Raw genomic sequence first — 23,774 nt, 5'->3', positions numbered from 1 at the left:
GTCAGGGCTTCCCTGCACTGTCAGTCACCGCTCTGGTTCACAAGCTGGGCCCTACTGAAGCCGGCAAACTCCTCCCCCTCGAGACAGCCCAGCCGTGTGCATGGAAATCCCGATAGCCTCCCTGGCCCCCCACCCCAGCCCACCCTCACCCCGCAGGGGAGGCCAGCCCCTGACCTGCACCTGGCTGTGGCTGGTGTGGGTAGACGCCGGGGCCCTCAGCAATGTGTGAGCTGGGTGCTTTGTCAGGAGCACGTGTGGCCTGCCCTCCTGCCCAGCCAGGCCCAGGCGGCAGTGCCATCGTCACCCCTGTCCCTGGCCGCAGATCTGTGTGCCTGTGGAGACTTCCAGTCCCCTGGTGACGAGCAACCAGAAGGAGGTGCTGCGCTGCTTCACGGTGCTGGGTGAGTGGCCGCCTGGCCTGGGCATGGGCCTGGTGGCAGCCTCCGTGTGGGTCCACCTCTGCCTGGGCCTGTGTGGGGCTCCAAGGGCCTCAGTCCCAAGTGTGCCCCCTGCTGGCGGGACTGGAGGTGTAGCAGCAAGGAGCAGGGGCAAATCCTTACTGTCTGTGAGTTCCCCTGCAGCGTGCTGCTCGCCCCAACGCCTGCTGGCCTTCCTGCTGCCCAAGCTGGACACCAGCAATGAGAGGACCCGCGTGGGCACCCTGCAGGTTCTGAGGCACATCATCAACTCAGCCGGTGAGTGCACAGGGTAGCGCCTGAGAATCTGGTGAGGGGGCGTCTCACTTTGAATTGTTTTAAAAAATATATATATTTTATTGAAGTTTTACAGAGAGGAAGGGAGAGGGATAGAGTGTTAGAAACATCGATGAGAGAGAAACATCCATCAGCTGCCTCCTGCACGCCTCCTACTGGGGATGTGCAGCAACCAAGGTACATGCCCCTGACCGGAATCGAACCTGGGACCCTTCAGTCCACAGGCCGACGCTCTATCCACTGAGCCAAACTGGTTAGGGCTCACTTTGAATTCTTTAAAAATGTTCCCAACCTCCTATTTTGCAAAATTGCAACGTTTTGAAAAGCTTGCCTCTGACACCGGCTGCAGATGCCGGATGTTGCATCCTGACCCGGTGGGCATTGGCCACGTGCTGTGGTTGGATGGCCTAGAGCAGTGGTCGGCAAACTCATTAGTCAACAGAGCGGCAAACCGCGGCTCGCGAGCCACAGTTTGCTGACCACTGGCCTAGAGTCACAAGATGAGACAGACCATGTCTGCAGCAGCTGCCCTGGAGGGACCATGGCTGGTGCCCGCTCCTGCCCTTTCTTCTGGCCCCACTCGTTGTTACTGAAGAATCGGATGGGTCGCACGCTGGTCTTGGATGGGCCTTCGGGGGAGTGGGGGCCGGTGGTCCTGTAGAAGGTCCCTAGGTCTGCTTGTGTATGATGGTTTCCTCACAGTAGGATGGAAGGTTCCAGGTTTCCTGCTTTGATGGATGGTTTGCCCGGCACAGAGCTGGAGCCTATTTCGCACTGCGTTGTGTTCTCAGTGTGTCTTGAATTGCCCTGTCACCGCCTGCGTGCAGAGGCCACGTGAGGCCCGCAGTCCGCGGGCTGGGAGGGCTTTTTAACATGAACAGGCTGCAAAGGCGAGCAGAGGTGATGGAGACCTCACGCGGCCCTGCGTCGGCAGGGTTTTCTCTTTGGCCCGCTAGGGAGCAAGGGTGCTGACCCCGTCTCATGAGGGTCAGGGTTGGGCCAGGTTGCTAACAGCACCGTGGATGTGAGGCAGCTTGGAGAGGGATAGGGACGGGACAGTGGCAGCCCAGACAGACCCAGCCTGCAGCACACTGGCTCCTGAATAAGGACCCCTCACTCCATTGTTTCAAAATTCTTGTTTGGGACTTTCTATGTTTTGTATCATCTTTGCCCATCTTCTATATTTTTTAAAAATATTTTAAAATTGCCGAAACCGGTTTGGCTCAGTGGATAGAGCGTCAGCCTGTGGACTCAAGGGTCCCGGGTTCGATTCCGGTCAAGGGCATGTACCTTGGTTGCGGGCACATCCCCAGTGGGGAGTGTGCAAGAGGCAGCTGATCGATGTTTCTCTCTCATCGATGTTTCTAGCTCTCTATTCCTCTCCCTTCCTCTCTGTAAAATATCAATAAAATATATTAAAAAAAATATTTTAAAATTGATTTCAGAGGGGAAGGGAGAGGGAAAGAGAGATAGAAACATCAATGATGAGAGAGAATCATTGGGCCTTTATACTTGGTCAGTTTTGCTGGTTATAAAATTTTTGGTTCACATTTCCTTGACTGTCCTGTTGCCCTAAACTGCCGACCTTTCTAGCTTTTTAATGGGAAAAAATGTTATTTATCTCCTGGAGAGAAGTGGTGGGCTTTGCTTACGCATTCCCCTCTCCCCTGACGTGGAGGGCCATGCTGAGGCTGGGCCCCGGCCACAGGGCCTTGGGGCTCTTGGTGGTGAACAGGCCAGCTGGCCTCGGTCTCAGTGGGGAGGCTGAGCCACCGGTTCGTTTCTTGCAGCTGCTCAAATGGAAGTTAAGAAGCCCTTCATCCTCTCTTCTATGAGGCTTCCTCTTCTGGACCCCAATAGCAAGGTAAGGGGTGGGGCCAGCTGAGCTGGGCCCTCGGCTGCTGCAGAGCGTGGCCGGGGTCTGCACCAGCTCTGCCTGGGTGTGGCCCTCAGCCAGCCCTCAGCATCAGTGTGCGCAGGTGTTGTGTGTCTGGGCGCCCCACGCCCTGCTCCTGACAGTTCCCAGGCACGAAGTTAGACACTGGTCCCAACACCACCCTCAGGTTCGAGAATTCTCTAGAAGGACTCCAGAACTCATGAGAGCTGCCATCCTCAGTCTTGGCTCATTACAATGAAAAGACAGAGCGAGCTCAGCCGGGAAGGAAGCACGTGGGGCAGGCCCACAGGGCAGAATGGGAGCCCCAGTCGCCCTGTCCCCGTGGAATCGTGGGCAGGGAGGTGACTGCACAGAGGCTGCCACTCCGGGGGCCCCTAGCCTGCCTCAGGGTCTTTATCGGGGCTCCCATCATGTAGACCTCGGTTGCCAGCCCCCTGAAGGCTGAGCTGGAGCAATGTGGCCCTGGAGGAGGTGACCTGGCCGTGCCCTCAGGTGGAGCCACTGCGGGGCTGGAAGGCAGGCTCAGGACTCCCAAGGGAGTTTTGGTGACAGTTGGCGGTTGAGGGGCCTCCCTCTCACCCTTCAGAGGGGGAGGGGGTAGGAGGAGCCCAGCCCCGAATGTGAGGCACCTTTGAGGGGCTATGAGAAAGGCACAGGTGCAGGCAGAGAAAAGGGCGAGGTTCCTGTGTCCAGACTGGACTGTCCAGGCCTGTCCCTCTGTGCAGGTGAAGCGGGCGGTGGTGCAGGTAATCAGCGCCATGGCCCACCATGGCTACCTGGAGCAGCCCGGGGGCGAGGCGATGCTGGAGTACATCGTGCAGCAGTGTGCACTGCCCCCCGAAGCCCAGGTAAGGGGCCCCTCCCCCTGCTGGGCTGGGACCTGTCGGCTCTGCTGGAGAGTGGGCACCAGAAGGTGCGTGGCCCCAGGTGGGGGCAGGCGGAGCGCACCCAGCAGCTTTCTCTAGTCAGTCGGGGCCTCTGCACTCCAGTGGTCACTTCCTCAGACAGGAGAGACAGAACAGGCACGGGGCTCTCTTTGAGGCTTTCTATTTAAAATGTTACTAAGCAAATCCCACTTTTCTTCTGGAGGGAGAGCAAGCTAGACTCTGGCGGAAGAAACAGGCACCACGGTGTGGTCACGCCATCCTGTCGCCAGCCTTGGGGAACGCGGGGCCTGGTCTCCTCAGGCGCTCACGGCCCCGTGTATCTTCTCCGACTGTCTGGTCACAGCCTCTGCCTGTGTTTGAGTTGGATTGTTTGTTTCCTTGTTCTTGAGTAGTGAGTGTTCTCTACGAATTCTGGGTACAAGTTCTCGGTCAGATTTGGGGTTTGTAAAGATGTTCTGACACCTCTGTTGCATGGTGTCTTTATATTCTTAACAGTGGAGCTGAAACAATTGGACAAATATGCAAAATAATGAACCTCAGCCAGAACAAAAATTAATATTCACAATGGATCCTGGACCTAAATCTAAAACCTGAAACTTAAAACTTCTGGAAGATGACATAGGAGAAAGCCCTGGGGTTAAGTGAGGATTTACTTACTAGCATGATCTATCCATTACAAAAAACAAAGCGATTAACTGGGCTTCTGAAATATTAAAGCTGCCTTTCGAAAGACACTGTAGTCTGTCCTTCAGGCAGGTATGTTCTTGGTCTGTGTCCTCATAGTTCTGCTCCTGGTGGACTGGGATGTGGTCTCGCTGGCCACTGTGAGATAGTTTGCCATTTCTATTTGGGTTCCTTATTCACCCAGAGTTCCCCTCAGGGTACTTAACCTTTTCTAGAGGAGCGGCTTCTCGTGGCTATTGTGGGTTTGTAACTTTATTGCATCATCTGCGTGGAATCTGGCGAGGTATAATTCCGCTTTTAAGAGTCGGTTCAGATACTTTTTTGGCCTAGTGGGTGGTCAGGCCTTCAAAGTTGTTTCTGTGTGTTTGGTGTGTTTTCAGAGTGAGCTTAAACATTGCAGTTCCAGGCCTGCACACCCTCGTGTTTCTCCTCGGCTTGGACATCCCGCGAGTGGTGTCAGCCTGCAGTCATGCAGCTGCTGAGTGTGGTGTGGGCGCTGGTGCTCCGAAGCAGGAGTGGGAGGCCAGGCAGAGCCCTAGGAGGCTGGTCACTCTTGGATGCACGCTTCTCGGAGGCCCCACACTGTCCGGGGGTTGTAGTCTGTTCCTGGTGGAAGTGGGCGTGTTCTCAGGTGGTGACGTCTCCAGGAAGGCCCCCATTTCCGCAGACGTCAGCAGGGCCAGAGTCAGGGGTGAGGTTACTCCTCAGGCAGGCAGTGGCCCAAGGACGTGCGCAGGGTTCCCTTTACTGTGGAGACTAGGCCTAAGCCAGTGAGCCTGCTTTCTTGGGCGAGTTTGGTGCAGACTGCGTTTCCCGTCCATGGGGACCAGGCTATCCTGGACCAGGCTATCCGCTGGGTGGTGGCTGGGCGGGGCTGACCTCACGGCCCAGAGCCATGGCCGCGTAACCTTGGGTCACAGCGATGCTGTGTGCGCTCCACGTGCTCCTGCCTCGCCCCACCCCCAGCATCAGAAGCCCGGTGGCGGCGAGGAGGAGCCCCCGGCCGACAGCGTGCGTGACATCAGCGTCAGCACCCTCTACCTGGTCAGCACCACCGTGGACAGGATGAGCGATGTGAGTGTGCGCCCCGCCCCGCCCTGTGACTGACCACGCCCTTCGGGCCCCTGGGTCCAGGGCCTACTGACTGGCCAAACCTTCCTGAGCTCCGTGGGGCCTGCGGGAGGGGGCGGGGGGGCGCGGAGCCTCCCCAAGGCTGTGGCCTCCACGGCTGCACTGACCATGGCACTGCCCCTAGGTCCTCTGGCCGCACCTGCTCCAGTTCCTCACCCCCATGCGCTTCACGGGGGCGCTGACCCCGCTCTGCCGGAGCCTCGTGCACTTGGCCCAGAAGAGGCAGGAGGCGGCGGCTGACGCCCCCCTCATCCAGTATGACGGCAACAACGGTGCGCAGCTGGTGTGCGCGGCCCCAGGTCCCCAGGCCCCGCCCCTCACTAGCCCCGCCCCTCTAGGTCCCTGCCCCTTGCTAACCCCGCCCCCACCCACCGCGCCCTGGAAGCCGCTCTGAGCGTCCTGTCTCCCTTGCAGTGACCCTGCCATCTCCATACGCCATAGCCACGAGGCTTCTGGTGAGCATGCAGCTCCCTCCGAGGGATGGGGAGAGGAGTGGGCGCTCCCCTCTGTTCCTGAGGCCCCCCGTGCTCGCGGCGCCGTCATGGCCGAGCAAAGAACGCTGCCTCTCAATGGGGGCCAGACAGGCACCCCTACTTGGGTATCGGGGAGCTGTGTCTTGGGGGGCTTGTTGCCTCCACCCCAGTACCTCGTGGGCGGCCTTATGGTCGGGCATGGGCGCGAACTCTCACCTGCGCCTCTGCAGACAGTGTCTTCCAGCCCCTACCTGGGGGGCAGCCGTGGGGCGGCCTCGCTGTGCCTCCTGAACGTCCTGCATCGGGACATCCACCCTTTGCTGGGTCAGCGGTGGGCAACGACCATCGCCCTGCTGCTGGAGTACCTGGAAGGTGAGGCCCCAGGAGGTGGGGGCCCCTGCACCCCACTATGCCTGTCAGGGCAGCTCTGGCTTCTGAGGACCAGGGTTCCCTAATTGGGAAGAAGTAGCCTGCACTGGGGTTCAGAGAGGGTCAGCAGGCCCAAGGGTGCTCCTGCTGGTGTCACTTGGGAGCACCTGGTTGCGGGCCCCTCTGGGTTTCCTTTGTGCTCTGGAAGGTGGGGTGGGGCCAGGTGGGGGTGCTGGGCGGGGCCTGAGTCAGGTGGGGGTGCTGGGTGGGGCCTGGGCCAGGTGGGGGTGATGGGTGGGGCCTGGGCTGGGTGGGGGTGCTGGGCAGGGCCTGAGTCAGGTGGGGGTGCTGGGTGGGGCCTTGGCCTGGGCCAGATGGGGGTGCTGGGTGGGACCTGAGCCAGGTGGGGGTGCTGGGCGGGGCCTGGGCTGAGTGTTCTGAACACTCCATTCTTGTCTGTGTGACGGGCCTGCCTGGCAGGCTGACTGGTGATTGTCATTTCAGAACATACTGAGAAGACCCTGTCACAGAAGGAATGGGAGGAAAAGCTGTTGGTGGTGAGAGAAGGGAGAAGAGACTGAGGTGTGGCCAGCCTGGGTGGGGAGAGCTTGGGGGACTGTAGCTTTCTAGGGTTGTGACACCTGCCTTGACCGAGTGGCATGCCTGGGGGAGGGACAGATGGATGTCTCTGGGGTGAGGACTGTCACAGATCGCCCGGCCTGCTGTGACAGCCAGATTCCAGGGCCTCTGAGCTGCCCAGCCACGGCGCCCTCTGTCTTCCATTGCCTGACCCAGAGCTGTCCGCACCCTAACCCACTGCATGTCTGCGTGGACTTGAGGGTCACCCACCACCATTCCGAACCATGGCACAGGACCACCCTCCCCTGCCCGTCCTGGGAGGCTGAGTTCCCAGCCTCACTGTTGCTCCTGCCTGCAGTTCCTTCGGGACAGTCTTGCTGTCGTGTCTGACAACACGTGGACCTGCCAGCTGAGCCTGGAGATGTGCAAGCAGCTACCCTGCTACAACGGGATGCCCCAGGAGAAGGTGCTGGGGGGGGGGGGAGCCCCAGGGGAAGGTGCTGGGCGGGGAGAGCCCCAGGAGAAGGTGCTGGGCGGGGGGAGCCCCAGGGGAAGGTGCAGGGGGGGAGCCCCAGGAGAAGGTGCCCAGGTGGGGGGCACCCTGGGAGAAAGTGTGGGGGAATAGTCTGCTGGGGTTTTCTGGGCGTAGTCCTTAGGTCCAAGTTCCTGGGCTTTGATTCTGCATCATTTGGTGCCTGAGCCTACCTCTGGGCCCTTGTGGCTCTGGCAGAGCCGAGAAGGGAAGGCCTGTGAGCCGCCTCATAGTGACTGGTGGCTGGAGACGCCCCGCTCAGGCAGTGGCCAGAACCACAGGTTCCCAACAGCCCCTCCCACCTTGGCTGGCAGTGCCGGGCCTCCCTCCACCGGGCACCAGCGCAGTGTACTCCCTGGCTTTGCTGCAGAACTTCCTGTACAAGTGTGTGGGGACCACCCTGGGTGCTGCTTCCAGTAAGGACGTGGTGAGGAAACTCCTGCAGGAGCTGCTGGAAACAGCCAGATACCAGGAGGAGGCCGAGCGTGAGGTGCCAGCACCCACCCCCACCCCCCAAAGTCTTGGGCCTACGACTGGCTGGCAGTGTTCACTGTCCTCTCTTAGGCACTAGTGAGTGTGAGTGTATACGTGTGTGCTGTGCACAGATGCAACCATATGGTGTGTGCAGTGTGCATGCATAATGCATGCTCCTCCTGTCCTCACCCCCAACCCCTGTCTCTCCCTGCCCTGGTGTGAGTGCCCCATGCACCTCCCCAGGGCCTGGCCTGTTGCTTTGGGATCTGTGCCATCTCCCACCTGGACGACACCCTGGCCCAGCTGGAGGACTTTGTGAGGTCGGATGTGTTCAGAAAATCCATCGGCATCTTCAATATCTTTAAGGTGCAGTAGTCGGTCTGGGGAGGAGGTCTGATGGGACTAGACTGGGTTCTACGGTCCTGGGTGGTGGGGCAACCTGGCTCTGGGTGCAGGCCAGGGGTGGGGTGGGGAGCTGCATCCAGCCTCTGTTTCCTCGTGGGTGGGGCGACTGAGTGTGGGCTCCCCCTGAGCCGGTGACAAGGGGCACCCAGCCCTCCGCCAGTCTGGGAGGCAGGATGAAAGCTGCCTCCTCCGCTGGCTGTCCCATCCGCTGTCTGTTCCTCTCTGCCCCCTGGTGGCCGGTAGAGGCTGCGTTCTTGCCAAAACCCATTACAGGAGGGCTGGGTGCCTGCCCCCGAGGCCGGTCCCAGTCACAGACTCTCAGGGCTGGGCTGTGTGCATAGGGCCGACCCACACTCCTGTGTGTAGGTGTGAGCAGGCCCAGGGCGGAGGAACCCTGGCTCGGCTTCCTCCTGCTTGACCCTCCCACCTTGTCCCCTGCTCAGACCTTTGGTCTGTCCCTTGGCCCCCAAAGAGCCTAGACCTGGCTGTCCTGCTGCTCCCAATCCCACACAGGGGCTCACCCCACATCCCACACAGGGGCTCTCCCGGGGCTGGTGTGGTTGGGTAAGCCTCTGCTGTTGCTGCAGCCCTGCCTTCTCCCAGAGAGACTTGGGGCCTGCGTGGGAGGCCTGCTGTGCGGGGTGTGGGATGCAGGGCAGGGGCTAGAGGGGGCTGACAGTGTGATGGAGGCCCGCTGCCCCACCCCACCTAGGACCGGAGCGATAACGACATAGACAAAGTGAAGGGCACGCTGATCCTGTGCTACGGGCACGTGGCGGCGCAGGCCCCCCGCGAGCTGGTGCTGGCCAGGGCCGAGTCCGACATCCTGCGGAACATGTTTCAGTGCTTCAGCACCAAGGTGGGCACAGGGCGGGCGTCCGGGCGGGCACTGACACCACGACCTGGCATCGCACGTGTTAATGCCTCTCACTTTCTGTTGTTCAGGTTCTGGGAATAAAGGTAGAGACCAAGGTACAGTGCGTAGGAGATAAGCGTGGACTGTGCTTTTCTCTCTCTGCTGGGCTGGGCTGGGCTTCACGGGAGGAGCCAGGGGGCGTCCTCATGTACCTTGGAGCAGCCCCTCCCCGCTCTGGCCCGGGCCTCGGTGGCAGTGGGAAGAGGCTGGCAGGCAGGGCAGGGAGCTGCGGACCTCAGTCCCTCTCCTGGCTCCGCTCCCTGTGCTCACGGGGCTGGCCTCACAGCGCTCCCGGGAGAAGGCTAAGCTCTGAGCCAGCGACAGGGCCTCCGGCCTCACTAACCTGTTTCCTGCGGGGACCTCTGGCACTAACCCGGAAGCCCCCCTGTGACCGTCGGGCCCTCCCCTCGAAGACAGACCCTCTGTTCTCCTGGGGTTGCTGGGGGAGGGTCTGTCCTAAGAGTTGTCCCCCCAACACCCATTAGAGTGGGGGGAGACCACCCATTCCCCCCAGCCAACTGTCCTCATTACCTTCTCCAAACCCTCAGAGGCCGGGTCGGTGGGACAGGCAGGGGCATCCCCATCTGGTGGGGCTTTTCTTGGGTGTGCTTCCTTCTCCCACCTGGGGGACCCTTCCAGCCACAGGGTGCAGGGACACGGGGACAGAGCTCACCATCTGCCTGCAGGGCCTGCCCACGGCCATGACCAGGGGCCTCCGGGCCTCAGGGCCTGGGCCGGGCAGAGAGCCAGTGCTCAAGGTGCCTTCACAGGCGCCCTCTTGTCCTTGTGGCTTTGACAAGCCCTTGAGAACAGGCCGTGTGGCCGGCCTCTTGCTGTGGGCAGCCCCTCTTTATGGGCTCAGCCCTGTGGACCCAGGGCCAGTGGCTGGGGAGCGGTGTTGGCGGCTTCCTGCAGCCTGCTGTCCCTGCAGGACCCGGGCCTGCAGCTGTGCCTCGTCCAGAGCGTGTGCATGGTGTGCCAGGCCATCTGTAGCAGCGCGCAGGCCGGCTCCTTCCACTTCGCCAGGAAGGCCGAGTTGGTGGCCCAGATGATGGTGAGGCCGTGCGGCTCTGGGGTGCCTGGGGCGGCTGGAGGGCTCTGACTCGGACGAGGGGAGGTGGGTCTGGGGAGGCTGGGCACGTGCAGTGAGGGCCCAGCACCTACTGGGCACAGCCTGATGGGAGCCGGACGGGGCGGAGAGCCGGTGCTCTGGCTCAGGGCTGAGTCACCTGTTGCCCCTAAGGACTTCATCAAGGCAGAGCCCCCGGACTCCCTGCGAACACCCATTCGGAAGAAGGCCATGCTCGCCTGCACTCACCTGGTGTATCCTTTCTCTGGGCATGGGCTCCTGGGGTGAGGGCCCAGGGTGGGGGTGTGGCTGGACAGACCCCGCCCTTAACTTGCCCCTCAGCTCCCTGGAGCCCGAGCTGGACGAGCAGGTGCAGGCGGACCTGATCCACAGCTGCCTGCACAGCGTTATGGCTGTGCTGCCCGAGCCCGAGGGGCAGGATGGCCCCCAGGAGGTGTCTCCATGTGCCCCCGCCCCTGTCCGTGTCCGTGGGGGGCGGAGAGGAGGCTGCTGTGGGCGGTGTGGTCACTGGTGGGCCGGCGCCTCCTTTTCTCCCTCCAGTCCCTGTACCTGGACACCATGCACGCCCTTGAGGATCTGCTGAGGAGCATCCTTCGGCGGAACATGACCCCCCAGGGCCTGCAGCTCATGGTGGAGGTGTGCCATGGGACACACTGTCCGGGGGTGGGCACCTGGCAGCCAGCCCTCCATTGTTTCTTAGGACCCCCCTTGCCGAGGGGCAGCACAGGGGCCATTTGGTGCTCTCTGCAGTTGGGGTTTGTGGGCAGGTGTGCAGGTGGGGTGGGCCCTCACCCAGATGGGGCCTAGAGTCCATTCCCGCATTTCCTTCATCTCATGGTGCTGGGACCCAGAGACCGTGCAGGTGCCTCAGATGTGAGCTTTGGATCGTCTGGGGCAATCGAGACGCTGGGATGGGCAGGTGGTGGCCATGCTGTCTCCCTCCCTGGGCACACCCCATCCCTCTGTAGGCCCAGCTTGCTCTGGGTCCACCTGGGGGCCATGTGTGTGGTGCAGGCCAGCGGGACAGGGATGAGCTGCCGCTGTGGTGACCCACCCTGATGTGGCCTGCTGGCCCCTGAAGCTTGGAAGGGTGGCCTGGCAGGGCCACTGAGCTGCCCAGTGCGCACAGGCTCCTGCCTCCTGGGCTGTCCCCCTGGGCACCCGTGTGAAACTCCCATCTTCCCCAGCACCTGAGCCCGTGGATCAAGTCCCCTCGGGGCTACGAGCGGGTGCGGGCGCTGGGCCTGAGCGCTTGTCTGCTGCAGTTCTTCCTGGAGCACCTGCACGTCAGTGTGAGTAGCAGGCAGTGAGCACACAGTTGCCCCCACCACACTCCGCCTCCACCTTCCTGACTGTCCCGTCCCTGGGTCCCATGGTCGGGGCCTGCGTTGGCTGCCCTCATGTCACCAAGCACTCAGTGGGCTTCCCGCTGTCCTCGGCCACCACCCCAGGCTCATCCCCCGCCCCGGACAGTGTCTGCGCTCTTTCTGAAGACATGGGCGGAGGCCCGTCAGAGCCAGGAGTGTCCTCAGGGTTGGCCACTCGGAGTTCAGTCTGACGGGGCCCGCATGTCATCCAGGACTGATGGGTATTGTGGTCCCCGAGTGAGGGAAAGCATGCTGGGGAGCAGGGTGTAGGGGAGAAGATGAGGGCTTTGGAGGTGGAAGCAGCAGGTAGGCAAAGACGGATCCTGGCCACAGGGGATGTTGTGGAAGAGGCGGAGACGGGGACAGCTCCGGTGGGTGGTCAGAGCTGGCCCGAGAGCCAGTGTGTGCATTTCAGTGTTTGGTGAGACACACGGAGCTCATGTGTGTGCGCTCCCAGAATTCCACAGTGTCCTACGAGGCAGTCATCCAGGTGGTTTGGGTTCATGTGCACAGCCCTGGCACTCGTGGGGCAGTGGACGGAACCCGGGGACAGTGGTTGAGCCTCCAGCCCTCCCCAGGGTAGTTGTTATCAGTGTAACTTTCCTCCCGTGGGCCTGGTTGCTGCTGGCTGTGGTATGGAGGGACCTGGATTTCTGGGTGCTTAGTAACTGGGTGGTTTACAGGGCTCCTCTGTTACTTCCAATGAGCTTTTGGTGAGTTTCCTGTGCTTCTCAGATAGGGAATCCGATGCTGCATGTCACATTTCAAATGCTGGGACTTCGGGCTCCCCCCCCCCCCCCCCCGTACTCGCACCTTAGTCCCGTCTTCGTCCAGCACTTCGGGGACACGACGGGACGACACCCCCTCCTTGGGAAGTTTTGCTGCTGAGGCCAAGGCTTGACCTGCTGGGCCACGTTTACCCTTTCTCATGTTCCACACATCGCACATTTCAGTGAGGACTTCGATTTTGAAATGTACTGATTGGAGAAAGAAAAGGGGAGAGAGAGAGTGAGACCTCAGTTGGTTGTTCCACTTATTTCTGCATTCCGTGGTTGCCACGTGTATGTGTCCTGACCAGGGATCAAACCTGCAGCCTTGGCGTATCGGGGCGGCGCTCCAACCCTCCGAGCACCCGGCCCAGGTCGTAATGAGGGCTTTTATCAGGAGCACCGACGATGTGCCAGATGACTTTTTTCCATCTATCGGTGGTGATAGGCTTGATGCTTTACTGTTTTTAAAAAATGTGCCCAAGCTTTCCTTCCTTATGTGGCCAGGTCTGCACAGGCCCCCCAATGGCTCTTGCCTTCTGTGTGTGCATGGCCAGACTTCTTCCACTCAGGCTCCCTCGTGCCTGCTCTTCCCAGGACCCTGTCCAGCTGTAACAGACATCTGACCTCCCCAAGACGAGCAGCAGCTGGTCCCAGGGTTCTTTGCCCAACACCTCAGCCTCCCCCCTCCCACGAATCCCCAGGCTGGTGGCTCCAGGACCAGGAAGCGGGCAGGGGGCAGGAAGGCCGAGGGGTGTGAGTTGGGGGTGGTAATTGGTGTTGAAAGGCCCAGGGCAGGACGCGAGGCTCAGTGTTTGAGGAGAGAAGAAAGGGCCCTGAAAACGGACCAGGACCCATTTGGTAAGGGGTCTCCTGCAGTTTCCCTCACCTGGTGGGATTTGCCTTGGGGCAGGGGGCTTCCCACGGGGGTTGGTGGAATCATCAGAGGCTGCCCCCCTGCTGCCTGTGGGGCTCCATCTTTGTCTCCTGATGGGCCTGCCCTGTGTCCCCTCTTAGGGGCCCCAGTAGACTGTATGGTCTGAGCTGGTCCACAGCTGGGTCTAAGTGGTACAGGCAGCACCTGCCCATCCCCCACATCCCCAGCACCCCTCTCTGACTGTCCCCCCCGCCAGTGTCCCCACAGCACCTCCCGCCCCCTCTCTCCAGGCCCTGGTGCCCTTCCACAACCTGGGCCTCCTCGTCGGCCTCTTCTCCCCACGGTGTGCGGACCTGTGGCCTGCCACCCGCCAGGAGGCTGTGAGCTGTGTCTACTCCCTGCTTTACCTCCAGCTGGGCTACGAGGGTGAGCCTCTGGCTGGGCAGAGGTGCCGGAGGGATGAGGAGCAGTCTGGGCCCAGGTGGCCGGGGGGTCCTGCCCAGCTCCACGTGCCTCCTGCCTCCACAGGCTTCTCCCGCGACTACCGGGATGACGTGGCAGAGCGGCTCCTCACCCTCAAGGACGGCCTTGTGCACCCCGACCCTGCCATCCTCTTCCACACCTGCCACAGCATAGCTCAGGTACCCGCCAGGCACCCACAGAGGGGAGGCCGCGGTCTGGGCTGGGAGGGACTCGCACGAGCCCCTTGCATCGTGGGCCGGGCAGGGCGCTGGACGGGGTGCAGCACAGGGCAGTGGGCTTGGGGCACGGATGGGAGCACCAGGCTCCAGTGGGGAGATGGGGCTTCTGTGACTGGGCCACAGCCCCTGGCACCCGGCAGGAGCCCCTCACAGCGCAGGGCCAGGAAGAGGGTGTTGAGACTGCAGGAGGGGCCTGCAGGCAGAATGGCGCTGGCCCCGCCCAGAGGTGCCTTGTCTGGAAGCCCTTCCTCTGCTCTTCTGATGCACAGCCGTCTTCCTAGATTATTGCAAAGCGCCTCCCGCCGGATCAGCTCATCAACCTCTTGCTCACCTTGTTTGAGAGCCTGGGAGACCCCGACAAGAACTGCTCTCGAGCCGCTACAGTCATGATCAACTGCCTGCTGAAGGAGCGGGGCGGCATGCTGCTGGAGAAGGTGAGGCGGGGCGGGGAGGTATTTTATGGGCGTGGCTTGTCTGGGAGGGGTGTGGCTAGGCATGGACCTTGCGTCTGGCGGGGGCGGGGCTGCGTAAGTGGGGGCCCCCAGCTCTGCCCCCTTTCCCTGCGGATCTAATAGGGCCAAATTCTCTTTTGTGTGAAGGCTGAGGTTAGAATTTGGCAAAAGTCACTCCGTTCAGAAAGTAAGGTGGGAAATGGGAACGGGAAGCTAAATGCTCCGAGGGGTGGAGTTGGAAGCTGGTGAGGTCTCAGGCCCTGAGAGTAGAAGGTGCCTGCATAGAGGGCCCGCAGCAGGCTCCCCAGAGAGGCCGCTGAGGTACGCACTGGCTCGACTCCCCAAAATGACTGCAGTTGGAGGCTCCAAGTACCAGGTGGCCACCAGGATGGGAGGGCGGGTCCCTTTCTGTGGGTGCCCTGGCTTCCCATGAGCTCTGGCTGTGCTTCCGCATGTTTCCTGGCTGCTCCTGCGCCACCCCGGGCGTGGCCCTTCTCCTGGGCTGTCTGTGCCCTTCCTACTGATTTCAGCAGCAGGTGACACCCCGTGGACAGGATTCCCCGTTGGGTAGCGCCAAGGTCTTCTCCTCAGGGAGGGTGAGCGGGCAGTTTGCTGAGGGGTTAGCGCCGCCTAAGGCTGGAGAGGAACGGGCACTCGGGCGGGGTGGCGCTGGCCTCAGGACCTGGGAGGGGAAATGTGGCAGGAGGTTGGGAAGAAGGCACAGCTGTGACAGTTGGGGTTTGCTGGGCGAAGGTTTGGCTTTTATTTTGCATTTAGTGGGGCTTCCAGGTCAGATGTGAGCGGCAGGAGGTGTCCTGTGGCTCTGGGCAGGCGGAGGGGACCGGCCCGCTGGAGGCAGTGGCCCCTGGTGGGCCCAGCGCACTCACAGCGTCCCCTGTCGTGTCTTTCCTTTCAGCTGTCCACAGGCACTGGGGTTGCTTCTGTCCCTTAGCTTCTATTTTAAGAACAAGGCTGCGAACGTGGTGTGTAAATACCTACTTTACAGTCATTTTCGTTCTTTTGGGTAGATACCCAGAAGCGGAATTGCAGGGTCGTATGGTAAATCTGTTTTGATTTTTGGAGGAACCGCCGTACTGTTTTCCATAGTAGTCGCACCAATTTACATTCCCACCAACAGTGCAGGAGGGTGCCGACTTCTCTGCATCCTCGCCAACGCTGATTACTGCCCGTTTGGCTGTATAGCCAGCCTGATGAGTGTGACGTGGTGTCTCCTGTGGGCTTCTTGTTAAACCTGACCGAGGATACTTTTTCCATTGATTCCTGGAAGCAGATGGCTCGGCAGCTGAGGTGTCAGGAGGCAGATCTGCCCAGGACGAGCCTGGGAGTCAGGAGCCCCGCCCCTGTGTCCGGAAGAGAGGGAGGGAGATGCAGAAAGAGGGAGAGAAGCGTCCATGTGAGAGAGACACGTGGAGTAGCTGCCTCCCACATGTGCCCCCGCCAGGGCCCGGGATTGAACGTGCAACCCAGGTACATGCCCTTGACTGGGAATCCAACTAGATCCTGTGGGGTGCGGGCCAACGCTAACCGCCGACCCACAGCGGCCAGGGCTCCCCCGTGGGTGTGATTTGCATTTCCCTCACCATTGGTGATGCTGAGGTCTTTTCGTGGGCGTGCTGGCCCTTGGTGTCTTCTTTGGAGAATGTCTATTCAAGTCCTTTTCCTACTCGTAAACCAGGCTGTGGGACGGTGTTGTTGTTGAGTTCTTTATATGTTCTGGATGTTAATCCCTTACCACGTATACGACTTGCAAGTATTTTTCCCCGTTCTGTAGGTTGCCTTTTCGCTCTGTTGATTGTGTCCTTTGATGCATAGACGTTTGATGTGTCCCATGTCTATTTTTGCTGTTGGTGTCGAAGAAACCATCGCCAAATCCAGTGTCATAAAGCTTTTCCTGTTTTCTTCTAGAAGTTTTATAACTTTGGGTCCCCCCATCCCCCCCTCGTTCTTGGTAAAGGCAGGCGCCCCACATACTGAGCCAGCTGCTGGGCTCCTGGGGGAAAGCTGCCGAGCCACCTCCTTCCAGCTCAGGGTCACAGACACAGGGGCGGGTCTCCTGACTCCCAGGCTCGTCCTGGGCGGACCTGCCTCCTGACACCTCAGCTGCAGTGACGTGGCCTCTAGTGCCTGGCGCCCACAGGGATCTCAGGGGGCCGCATTTCCCTTCCTGCCCTGAGAGGGCTTGGCAGGGCGCCTCTAGGAGACACCTGGACACTTCCTCTGACATCGAGTCAGAAAATGTGGTTCTAGCAGGTGACGTGTGACCCGTGATCGCAAAATAGAGCACATTGTACAGGACAGAGGGCAAGAGCGGGAGAAGGCCTGTGCAGGAAGCACAGCTCAGGCTCAGCGCCTCCTCCTGCCACGCTGCCCGAGCTGGGAGCAGAGGGCGCCTGGTCCAGGAGACATGGCCATGCCCAGGTTCTGGGAGGGGCATGGCGAGTGGGCTGGTCCTCGTTCTGTATTCGAGGTGTCACTGTTCACAAGCCCTTTGAGAGGGGACCCCATGCCCCACACTGCATGGAAGAGCAGGCGAGGCCTGGCCTGGGAGGTTTCACGTCAGCCACGCCAGCTCCTTCTCGGGGTCCCGTTGGGCAGGTGTCTTGGCCAGCCCTGCCCAGGGCCCAGCGGTTGGTGGGGTGCACCGTCTGCCAGCAGCCCTGTCCCGGGCCCTGTCCCCGCAGCTCTGTCTCCCGTTTTCACCCAGACCAAGGTGTTTTCCACGTGTGCGGCACGCAGTGGGGGGTCCCTGTGGTCGGGCCAGCACCTGCTGAGGGCAGGGGGCCCAGAATGATGAGGCCGTGCTGAGCCTGCTGGAGGCCAGGGAGGAGGCTCCTCGCTCTGGTTGCCTCATTGGTGGCTTCCGCAGTGGGGCCATGGCCCTCCCTCTCCTGGCCCGTCCCAGCCTCAGTCTGGGGACCGGTCAGCCTCCCCTTCTCTCTCCTCCATCCCAGCCCATTGCCCATCTTCTTCTTGGTCAGAGCGCCTGAGGCTGGGACGCCCTAAATAGGGAGTGAGGGGCTGGTGGGGCCTGTTGGCCTCAGTGCCCCACACAGATCCAGAGGGCACCGGCTCCCTTCTCCGCCCCAGCCCCATGAGGGGCCCTGCAGCTCCTGGGCTGCCCCCTCCCATGGCCCCTTATGGACAGCACCCGGCTCCCGGGCTGCCTGCTTCCAGGTCTGACGCCGTGCCCACCACCCACAGGTGCCCGAGATCATGAGCGTGCTGCGCTCCAAGCTGCAGGAGACGCGCGAGGAGCACGTGCTGCAGTCCGCCCAGCACAGTGTGTATGTCCTGGCGTCCCAGCACTGCGTGGCCGTGGCGACCAGCCTCCTGGGCAGTCCCCTGCCCTTCGACAGGTACCTGCTATCTACCAGCGGCTGGAGTGGGCACCAGGTCAGAGGTCCCTGCGCCCCCAGTTTCCACCTGCCTCTGCACTTGGCGCCTCCTTTTGGGAGCCGGCGAGACCCCAGGTCCTCGGCGGGGAGAGACACCTGCCCTGGGGTCACTGTGCCCTCCAGGTTTCAGTGGGCACCCTGGGCTCGCAGTCACTTCTCCTGGCCTGTCCTCTGTAGGGTGTCACCCCATCTGTGAGCAGACCCTGGGGCCTGGTCCTCACTCTGAGCCAGGAAGGGGTTCCCGTCCCCCGTGTCGCACACCCGGCTCCCGAGCTCCCATCAGTGCCCGTCCTGTGCCCCGCGTCTCCTTCGTCACCTCAGCCTGTTGGTGGCCGTTGCTGCCGCGCTGCCCTTCTGTGCTGCTCCATTGGTGATGGCGGCCCACTGTCGCCTGGAGACGCTGTGCTCTGCGTTTCGGGTCCTGCCAGCCTTGCTTTTGCGCTGGCTCCACAGCCGTCAGGGCGGAGCTCCTCTCCTCGCTGGCGAGGATTTTGCATGGAGGCAACCTTAGCCGTTGCCTGCCTGGTGCCTCCTCCGCCCTCCCCTCTCGGCCTCGTCATCTCGCTGACGCAGCTGTAACGTCATCCTGGGGGGGTCGTACACTCTGCCTCGGCTCCTTCAGTGGTCGTTCTCAAATGACCACGTGGGCCCAGGGGAGGAACCTGCACGGGGCCTCCCTCCAGGCCCTGTGCACGCCCGCCCGCTGTCACCATAGCTCCTGGAGGTCATTCTGGGGCGGTGCCCGCCCATGTCTGCATGTGGCTCCTCGTCCGTCCCGGGCTTCAGTTTCCTGGGGCGTCACTTCCAGAGGGGCCTGAGGAGTCACGGGCCCGTGGGACGTGGGCAGCCTGGTGGAGGGGCGTGGGCTGTGCTGTCTCTGCGCATGCGCGGCCGCTCCGTCTTTCTGGTCACTTGGTGTCCTGTGGGCACCCGGCGAGGACAGGGGTGGGCTGACCTGGGTCGGTCGGCACGTGCAGCCCTCCCCCACATCTCACCGGCCCGTTGTTACACAGCCTGTGAGCTGAGAAAATCAGGAGCATGTTTCGTGACGTGAAATCACGTGAAGGTCGGTCTCAATGTCCATGAGGAACGTTACTGGGCCCAGCATGCCCCCTTGTTCCCCAGCAGTGTGCGGCCGCCCGGGGTGCAGGGGACGGGTCGTCCACCTGCCCACCGCCCATTCCCCTGGTGTGTCCTCGCCATCCTGGTGGGCATGTGCGTCTGGCCACAGGGCCACCAGGTTTGGTCCTCACTGCATCTCGGCCCCTCACTTTCCTCCCACTCGAAGGGCTTCCCCCAGGGCTTCCTCGCTGAGGGTCTGCTGCTGAAAACGCCGCACGTTGTCAGCTGAAATGTACTTCTTTTTGTTCAGTTTTTTTTAATTTGATTTTTTTTTTTCTTGAGAAAGAAGAAAGGATAGGAGGAGAGAAACATGGATGTAAGAGCAAAAGTCAATCAGCTGCCTCCCATATGCCCCCCACTGGGGATCAAGCTGAAACCTGGGCATGTGCCCTGACCAGGAACCAAACCAGGGACCCTTCCGTGCACAGGACGATGCTCAGCCTGTGTGGCATCCCAGCACTGCGTGGGGCCTGGAGTGGGTTCGTTTGCTGCCTTCTTCACTATGGTTTGCAGCGTTTGGGATTCGGGTTCAGCGTTTTCTTTCACTGTGTGTGTCCGATCAGCGGTCGCCAACCTTTCGGCCCTCACGGACCACCACTTGGCGACTGCTGTCAGGTGATGTGCCGCCTCTGGCTCCCGTGTCTGACTGGCGAGCTGTCTGAGGGTGCCACGCGCTCTCCCTGGATGCACAGGAGCCATCCCCGGTCACTGACTTGCGCGTGTTCTGGGTCGGGCCCCAGGTCCTTGGATTCTGCTGGGCAGCGCTGAGCTTCCTGAATTCTGGACACTTTTCAACCTGCTTCTCTTCAGTCTCTTTCTCTGCTCCTGGGACCCAGGCCAGTGTCTGTAGACCTGTCCCCGGTTCCATCTTCTGAACCCCCCCGTGGCCTCTCCCCACGCTGGGTCCTGCTGGTTCCTCCCCTCCGTCCTCCAGGTCCCTGTTCTCCCCTCTGTTGCATCCAGGCTGCTCATGTGTCCACCAAGCAGCGATACACCCCTTCCTCACGGGCGTCGGTTCTCTGTGTGTTTAGAATCCCCGTTCTGTCAGGTGTTTGGGCTGTCACGTCCTCTGCACACACGCTGACAGCAAGCAGAGCCGTCTCCTGTGTCTGAGCCCATATGCAGGGGCCTCTGCTTTTCTCACAGGCTGGTCTCAGCCACGTGCCGCACGCTTTGTAGATGCTCCCGGGACCCCTCCCACCGCCTCACTGAGGCCCTCTGTTATGGACCCTGGGGTCAGGGGAGGGGTGAGTTTAGGTCTGAGGTCAGGGCACCCTTTCCCCCCGGCTGAGCTGAGTCTGGTGGGCATGTGGGAGGTGGAGCCGGGGCTGGCAGTGGCCTCGCGATGACCACCCTCCCTGCCCAGCCACACCTGCTCCCTGTGGCGAGCACTGGCGGTGGAGCCCGGCCTCAGCGCCCAGGTGCTGGGGCTGCTGCTGGAGAGGATGAGCAGAGACGTCCCCTTCAAGGAGAGCCGGGCCTTCCTGCTGAGCAGCTCCCCCGACCGCGTGGCCACGCTGCTGCCCCTCGCGGTGAGTGCTGCCCCGCGCTCCCTTCTCCTCACTGGCGGGCTGACCCCACAGGTGGTCTGGGCACCGCCCCCAAAGGCACCTGGCAGCTGCCTGGGGCCCCAGAGCCAGCATGCTCAGAGCCCAGCCTCGTAAAGGCCCCACAGGTGTTGGTCCCCAAGGGAGACCACTCTGTTTCATCCTTCGGAAAAAATAAACCTGGCTTGGCAGCGATTTCAACAGTAAAGCAGCTGTGAGTTCCCTCCTCCTCTCTGCTGAGGAGTCAAGAGCAGATGGTTGGGGGCCGTGCCCGGGTGGGCACACGGCTCCTGAGCCTCCTCCTGCCCCAGGGGCCCAGCTGGGCAGCCCCCAGGGGTCCCCGCACACCCCAGACCTCTGGTGGGCTAGTCTGGGTCCTAGGAGGCAGGGCCCAGCCTTCGTAGTGGCTGCCCTCCCCTCGTTATATGTGGCCCAAAGGGAGGGTGAGCCTGAGGTGGCCCCTGTCCCCAGGCCACCTGCGCGCTTCACGAGGTCATGTCCGCTCCGGCGTCCGGGCCTGCGGTAACCGAGCTCTACCCCCAGCTGTTTGCGGGGCTGCTGCTGCGCGTCAGCTGCACGGTGGGCGTCCAGCTGCCCCGGAACCTGCAGGCCAAGGAGCGGAGGGCCGGCAGCTCAGCGCTGGCCTCCAGGACCCTCGATCCCTGCAGGTAACAGCTCCTCAGCTCCTGCCCAGCACCTTCCTGTGAGCACAGAGCGTGTGGTGTGAGCGCCTCGCCGCACTGGGGTGCCTCTGGCGTGTGTGCGCCAGGCCACGGGGCAGTTTGTGCCTGGGAGCCGTGTCCTGGGAGCACACTGTCCTGGGAATGCAGCTGTCCTGGGCTGTCCCCCCTCCTCTCCTCTGAAAAGCTTGGCTGGGGACTGTCTGGGATGTGCTGCAGGTCCCTGGGGCAGTGCCGGCCTCACCTCGCGCTGGTGGGCAGGGGCTGGTGGGGACGGTCAGGCAGGTGCAGAGGGCACCTCCTTCGGGAAGGGTTTGGGGTCCTATGGGGTCTGCAGGGAGCCACTCCTCCAGCACAGCCTCTTCGGCCCAGTCCCCCCGACCCCGAGGCAGAAGCTCTACAGGAGCCTGACTGCTTCCCCCAGGTCTGCTGTCCCAGGTCAGCCCCCAGCCTCAGCTCATGCAGCCACTTCCCCCGGCTCACGTGGGCCTAGGGTCCTGTGGTCTCTGCCAAGCCGGCATTGGCCCTGGCAGGAGACGGGGCCCAGGCGAGGTCAGCTGTTCGCTGAGGGTGGGTCACTGAGCTCAGCAGTCTGGGTGTCTGCCTGCCCGCCCTGGTCCCTAGGGCCACTACCAGGCCCAACACAGTGGCCCCTCAGGGCTCCAGCTACCTCGGCCACAAGGTGAGCACAGGAGCTGAGTGCCCGTGAGCCCGGGCCACCTCCTTATCCGTGCCAGGTGTCTGGGGTTGGATGTGCCCCTTGGCTGGGATGCACGGGGACAGCGTCACCACCCCGCCCCCACGCAGGCTGCTCTGCCACAGGACCAGCTCGTAAAGCCTCGCAGAGCTGCGTGCCAGGGCCTGCCCAGCTCTGCAAGGCCAAGTGGAAAATGTGAACGGACCAGAGGACACTAACCCAGCGAGCCCAGGGCCTGGCGCGCTGGACGCTGCCCCACGGCTGGGAGTTGTGGGGGCCGCAGGCCGCAGGCCACACTCCCTGCCCTGGGGCCCTGGGCTGCCACCCCTGAGCTGGGACCGGAGCAGAGCCTGGCGCAGGTCTTGGCTCTGATGGAGGCTGTGAGTCTGCGAGTCAGACCCTTGCAAATGCCACATGCACAGAAATTCCGGCAGCAGGCACCGGAGGGAGGCTCCTCGCTGCAATGGTCCACACCCCCCAGGCCAGACCAACGCCTTCATTGTGTTGCAACCGAGAGCTGCCCAGAGCGCTGGTCTCGGCCTGGAGCAGGGTGAGGGGCTGGCCCTGGGGGTGTGGCCCTGCGTCTGCCCAGTGACCCTGGTGGTCGGTGAGGGAGGCCACCCCATGACGGGGCCTCCACTGGACTCCAGGCTCCAGGGACAGCAAAGGGGAGAGCAAGAGTCGCCGTCCAGTGCTTTCTCTCCGCTGGCCCCTGGGTGGGTGTCTGCCCTTAGGCCAGGAATTCCCAGGGAGGGTGCCTCGCCGACACACACCTCCGCGGGCCAGTATGAGGGGACCACTGTGCAGGGGAGGGGGGTCAGTGCGGGAGGAGGGGCTCCCTGTGTGGTTCTGAGGACCCTGCCAAACTGTCTGTGGGCCACAGGCTTTGCTGGGAGGCTCTGCAGGTGCAGGCCCACTGCCCTCCCCCGACCCTGAACTGAACGCTTCTGCCTGAGCTGGGGGCCTGCCCAGCGAGAGGGGCGTGGTCCCTCCTGCGGGGCTCCGGTTGGGACGCAGGTACGGCCCACCCTACCATCTGCGACTGGCCAAGCGGGTGGGCAGCACTGGGCATCTCCCACGAGCTGCTCCGGCTCCTGGCGCCCATGTGTCCTCGGAGCAGGCTCCCTCCATCACTTGTACAGCAGCCCAGTTGACCCCTGGGAGTGGACTGGGCCCCACCTGCTGTCCCTTCCTGAAGGATGTGGGGGCCCCTGGGTGGGGAAGGCTGTGCACATGGGAAAGATGGCTTGAGGTGCAGGGACAACTCTGTGAGGGTCCAGGCTCAGGAGTGGGGGCAGCAGTCTTCACAGAGGGTCCGTAGCCGCCTGACTGTGCCGAGTGGGGAGGGGGAGCTGGCGGGTGTGGGCTGCACAGCTCTGGGACTTGTGTGCATGGGGGGGGGCGGGGCTGATTGCAGCTGCCTCTCCCCCCAGCACTGCAGTGGATGCTCTGCGGGCCGTGCTGCTGCGGGGCGGCAGCGAGGACGTGGTGCAGCGTGTGGAGCTGGAGGGGGGCTGGGAGCTGCTGAGCACCTCTGCAGGGCATGAGGATGGGGTGGCCCGGCTGGCCAGGTGAGCACTGTGGGCAGCTCCTGTCGAGGCGATGGCTAGGGCTCTGGGACCCACAGGGAGGCACACGTGAGGGCCCCCTAGTGGTGGAGCTTCCTGAGTCTCTGCCCAGCCTGAGAGCAGGTATACCCGAGGGCCCCCACCAGCCTCCCTCTGGCGGGCGGGGGGCGGAGGGGGCACAGGTTCCTGGGACTGAGGGCTCTGACGTGCAGGGTGGAAGAGGCCCCACCCATTCCATGGGGGAGTTGGCCCAGGATGGGCTCGGGGGTGGCCCAAAGCCCCACCCTTGCATGGCGTGGCCTCCTCCCCCAGTGCCATGGCAAAGTTTGCAGGCCCCCGGCTGCCCCTGGTGATGAAGGCGCTGCTGGGCACACACAGCAGTGTGTATGAGGCCCAGAGGGTCACCTCCACAGCCTTCCTGGCCGAGGTA

General features: G+C 62.3%; 1 protein-coding gene across 4 annotated transcripts in view; it reads left to right on the top strand.

Moving 5' to 3' along the window:
- MROH1 (maestro heat like repeat family member 1) overlaps window positions 1–23,774 on the top strand; it is a 40,579-nt gene that overhangs the window by 14,307 nt on the left and 2,498 nt on the right. For 3 of the 4 annotated variants that reach the window (XR_013959331.1, XM_080646786.1, XM_080646785.1), the window contains exons 9-35: window positions 323–401; window positions 582–695; window positions 2,504–2,577; window positions 3,336–3,458; window positions 5,148–5,255; window positions 5,437–5,584; window positions 5,727–5,767; window positions 6,016–6,157; window positions 6,659–6,711; window positions 7,092–7,199; window positions 7,636–7,755; window positions 7,983–8,105; window positions 8,857–9,003; window positions 9,090–9,116; window positions 9,992–10,114; window positions 10,304–10,383; window positions 10,472–10,583; window positions 10,691–10,786; window positions 11,338–11,442; window positions 13,452–13,587; window positions 13,690–13,802; window positions 14,144–14,296; window positions 17,537–17,691; window positions 20,219–20,384; window positions 20,871–21,067; window positions 23,210–23,347; window positions 23,657–23,771. Coding sequence is in view for 3 of the 4 variants with exons in the window: in XM_080646786.1 (XP_080502912.1) it covers window positions 323–401; window positions 582–695; window positions 2,504–2,577; window positions 3,336–3,458; window positions 5,148–5,255; window positions 5,437–5,584; window positions 5,727–5,767; window positions 6,016–6,157; window positions 6,659–6,711; window positions 7,092–7,199; window positions 7,636–7,755; window positions 7,983–8,105; window positions 8,857–9,003; window positions 9,090–9,116; window positions 9,992–10,114; window positions 10,304–10,383; window positions 10,472–10,583; window positions 10,691–10,786; window positions 11,338–11,442; window positions 13,452–13,587; window positions 13,690–13,802; window positions 14,144–14,296; window positions 17,537–17,691; window positions 20,219–20,384; window positions 20,871–21,067; window positions 23,210–23,347; window positions 23,657–23,771 (3,096 nt within the window). In the remaining variant the exon portion in view is untranslated. The remainder of the gene's footprint in view (window positions 1–322; window positions 402–581; window positions 696–2,503; window positions 2,578–3,335; window positions 3,459–5,147; window positions 5,256–5,436; window positions 5,585–5,726; window positions 5,768–6,015; window positions 6,158–6,658; window positions 6,712–7,091; window positions 7,200–7,635; window positions 7,756–7,982; window positions 8,106–8,856; window positions 9,004–9,089; window positions 9,117–9,991; window positions 10,115–10,303; window positions 10,384–10,471; window positions 10,584–10,690; window positions 10,787–11,337; window positions 11,443–13,451; window positions 13,588–13,689; window positions 13,803–14,143; window positions 14,297–17,536; window positions 17,692–20,218; window positions 20,385–20,870; window positions 21,068–23,209; window positions 23,348–23,656; window positions 23,772–23,774) is intronic. The other variant, XM_080646787.1, reaches the window with a different exon arrangement.

This window comes from Plecotus auritus, assembly GCF_963455305.1.
Source record: "Plecotus auritus genome assembly, chromosome: 11".
NCBI lineage: Eukaryota > Metazoa > Chordata > Mammalia > Chiroptera > Vespertilionidae > Plecotus > Plecotus auritus.
Note: the sequence above shows the minus strand (reverse complement) of the source record. Positions and strands in the feature narration are given on the sequence as shown.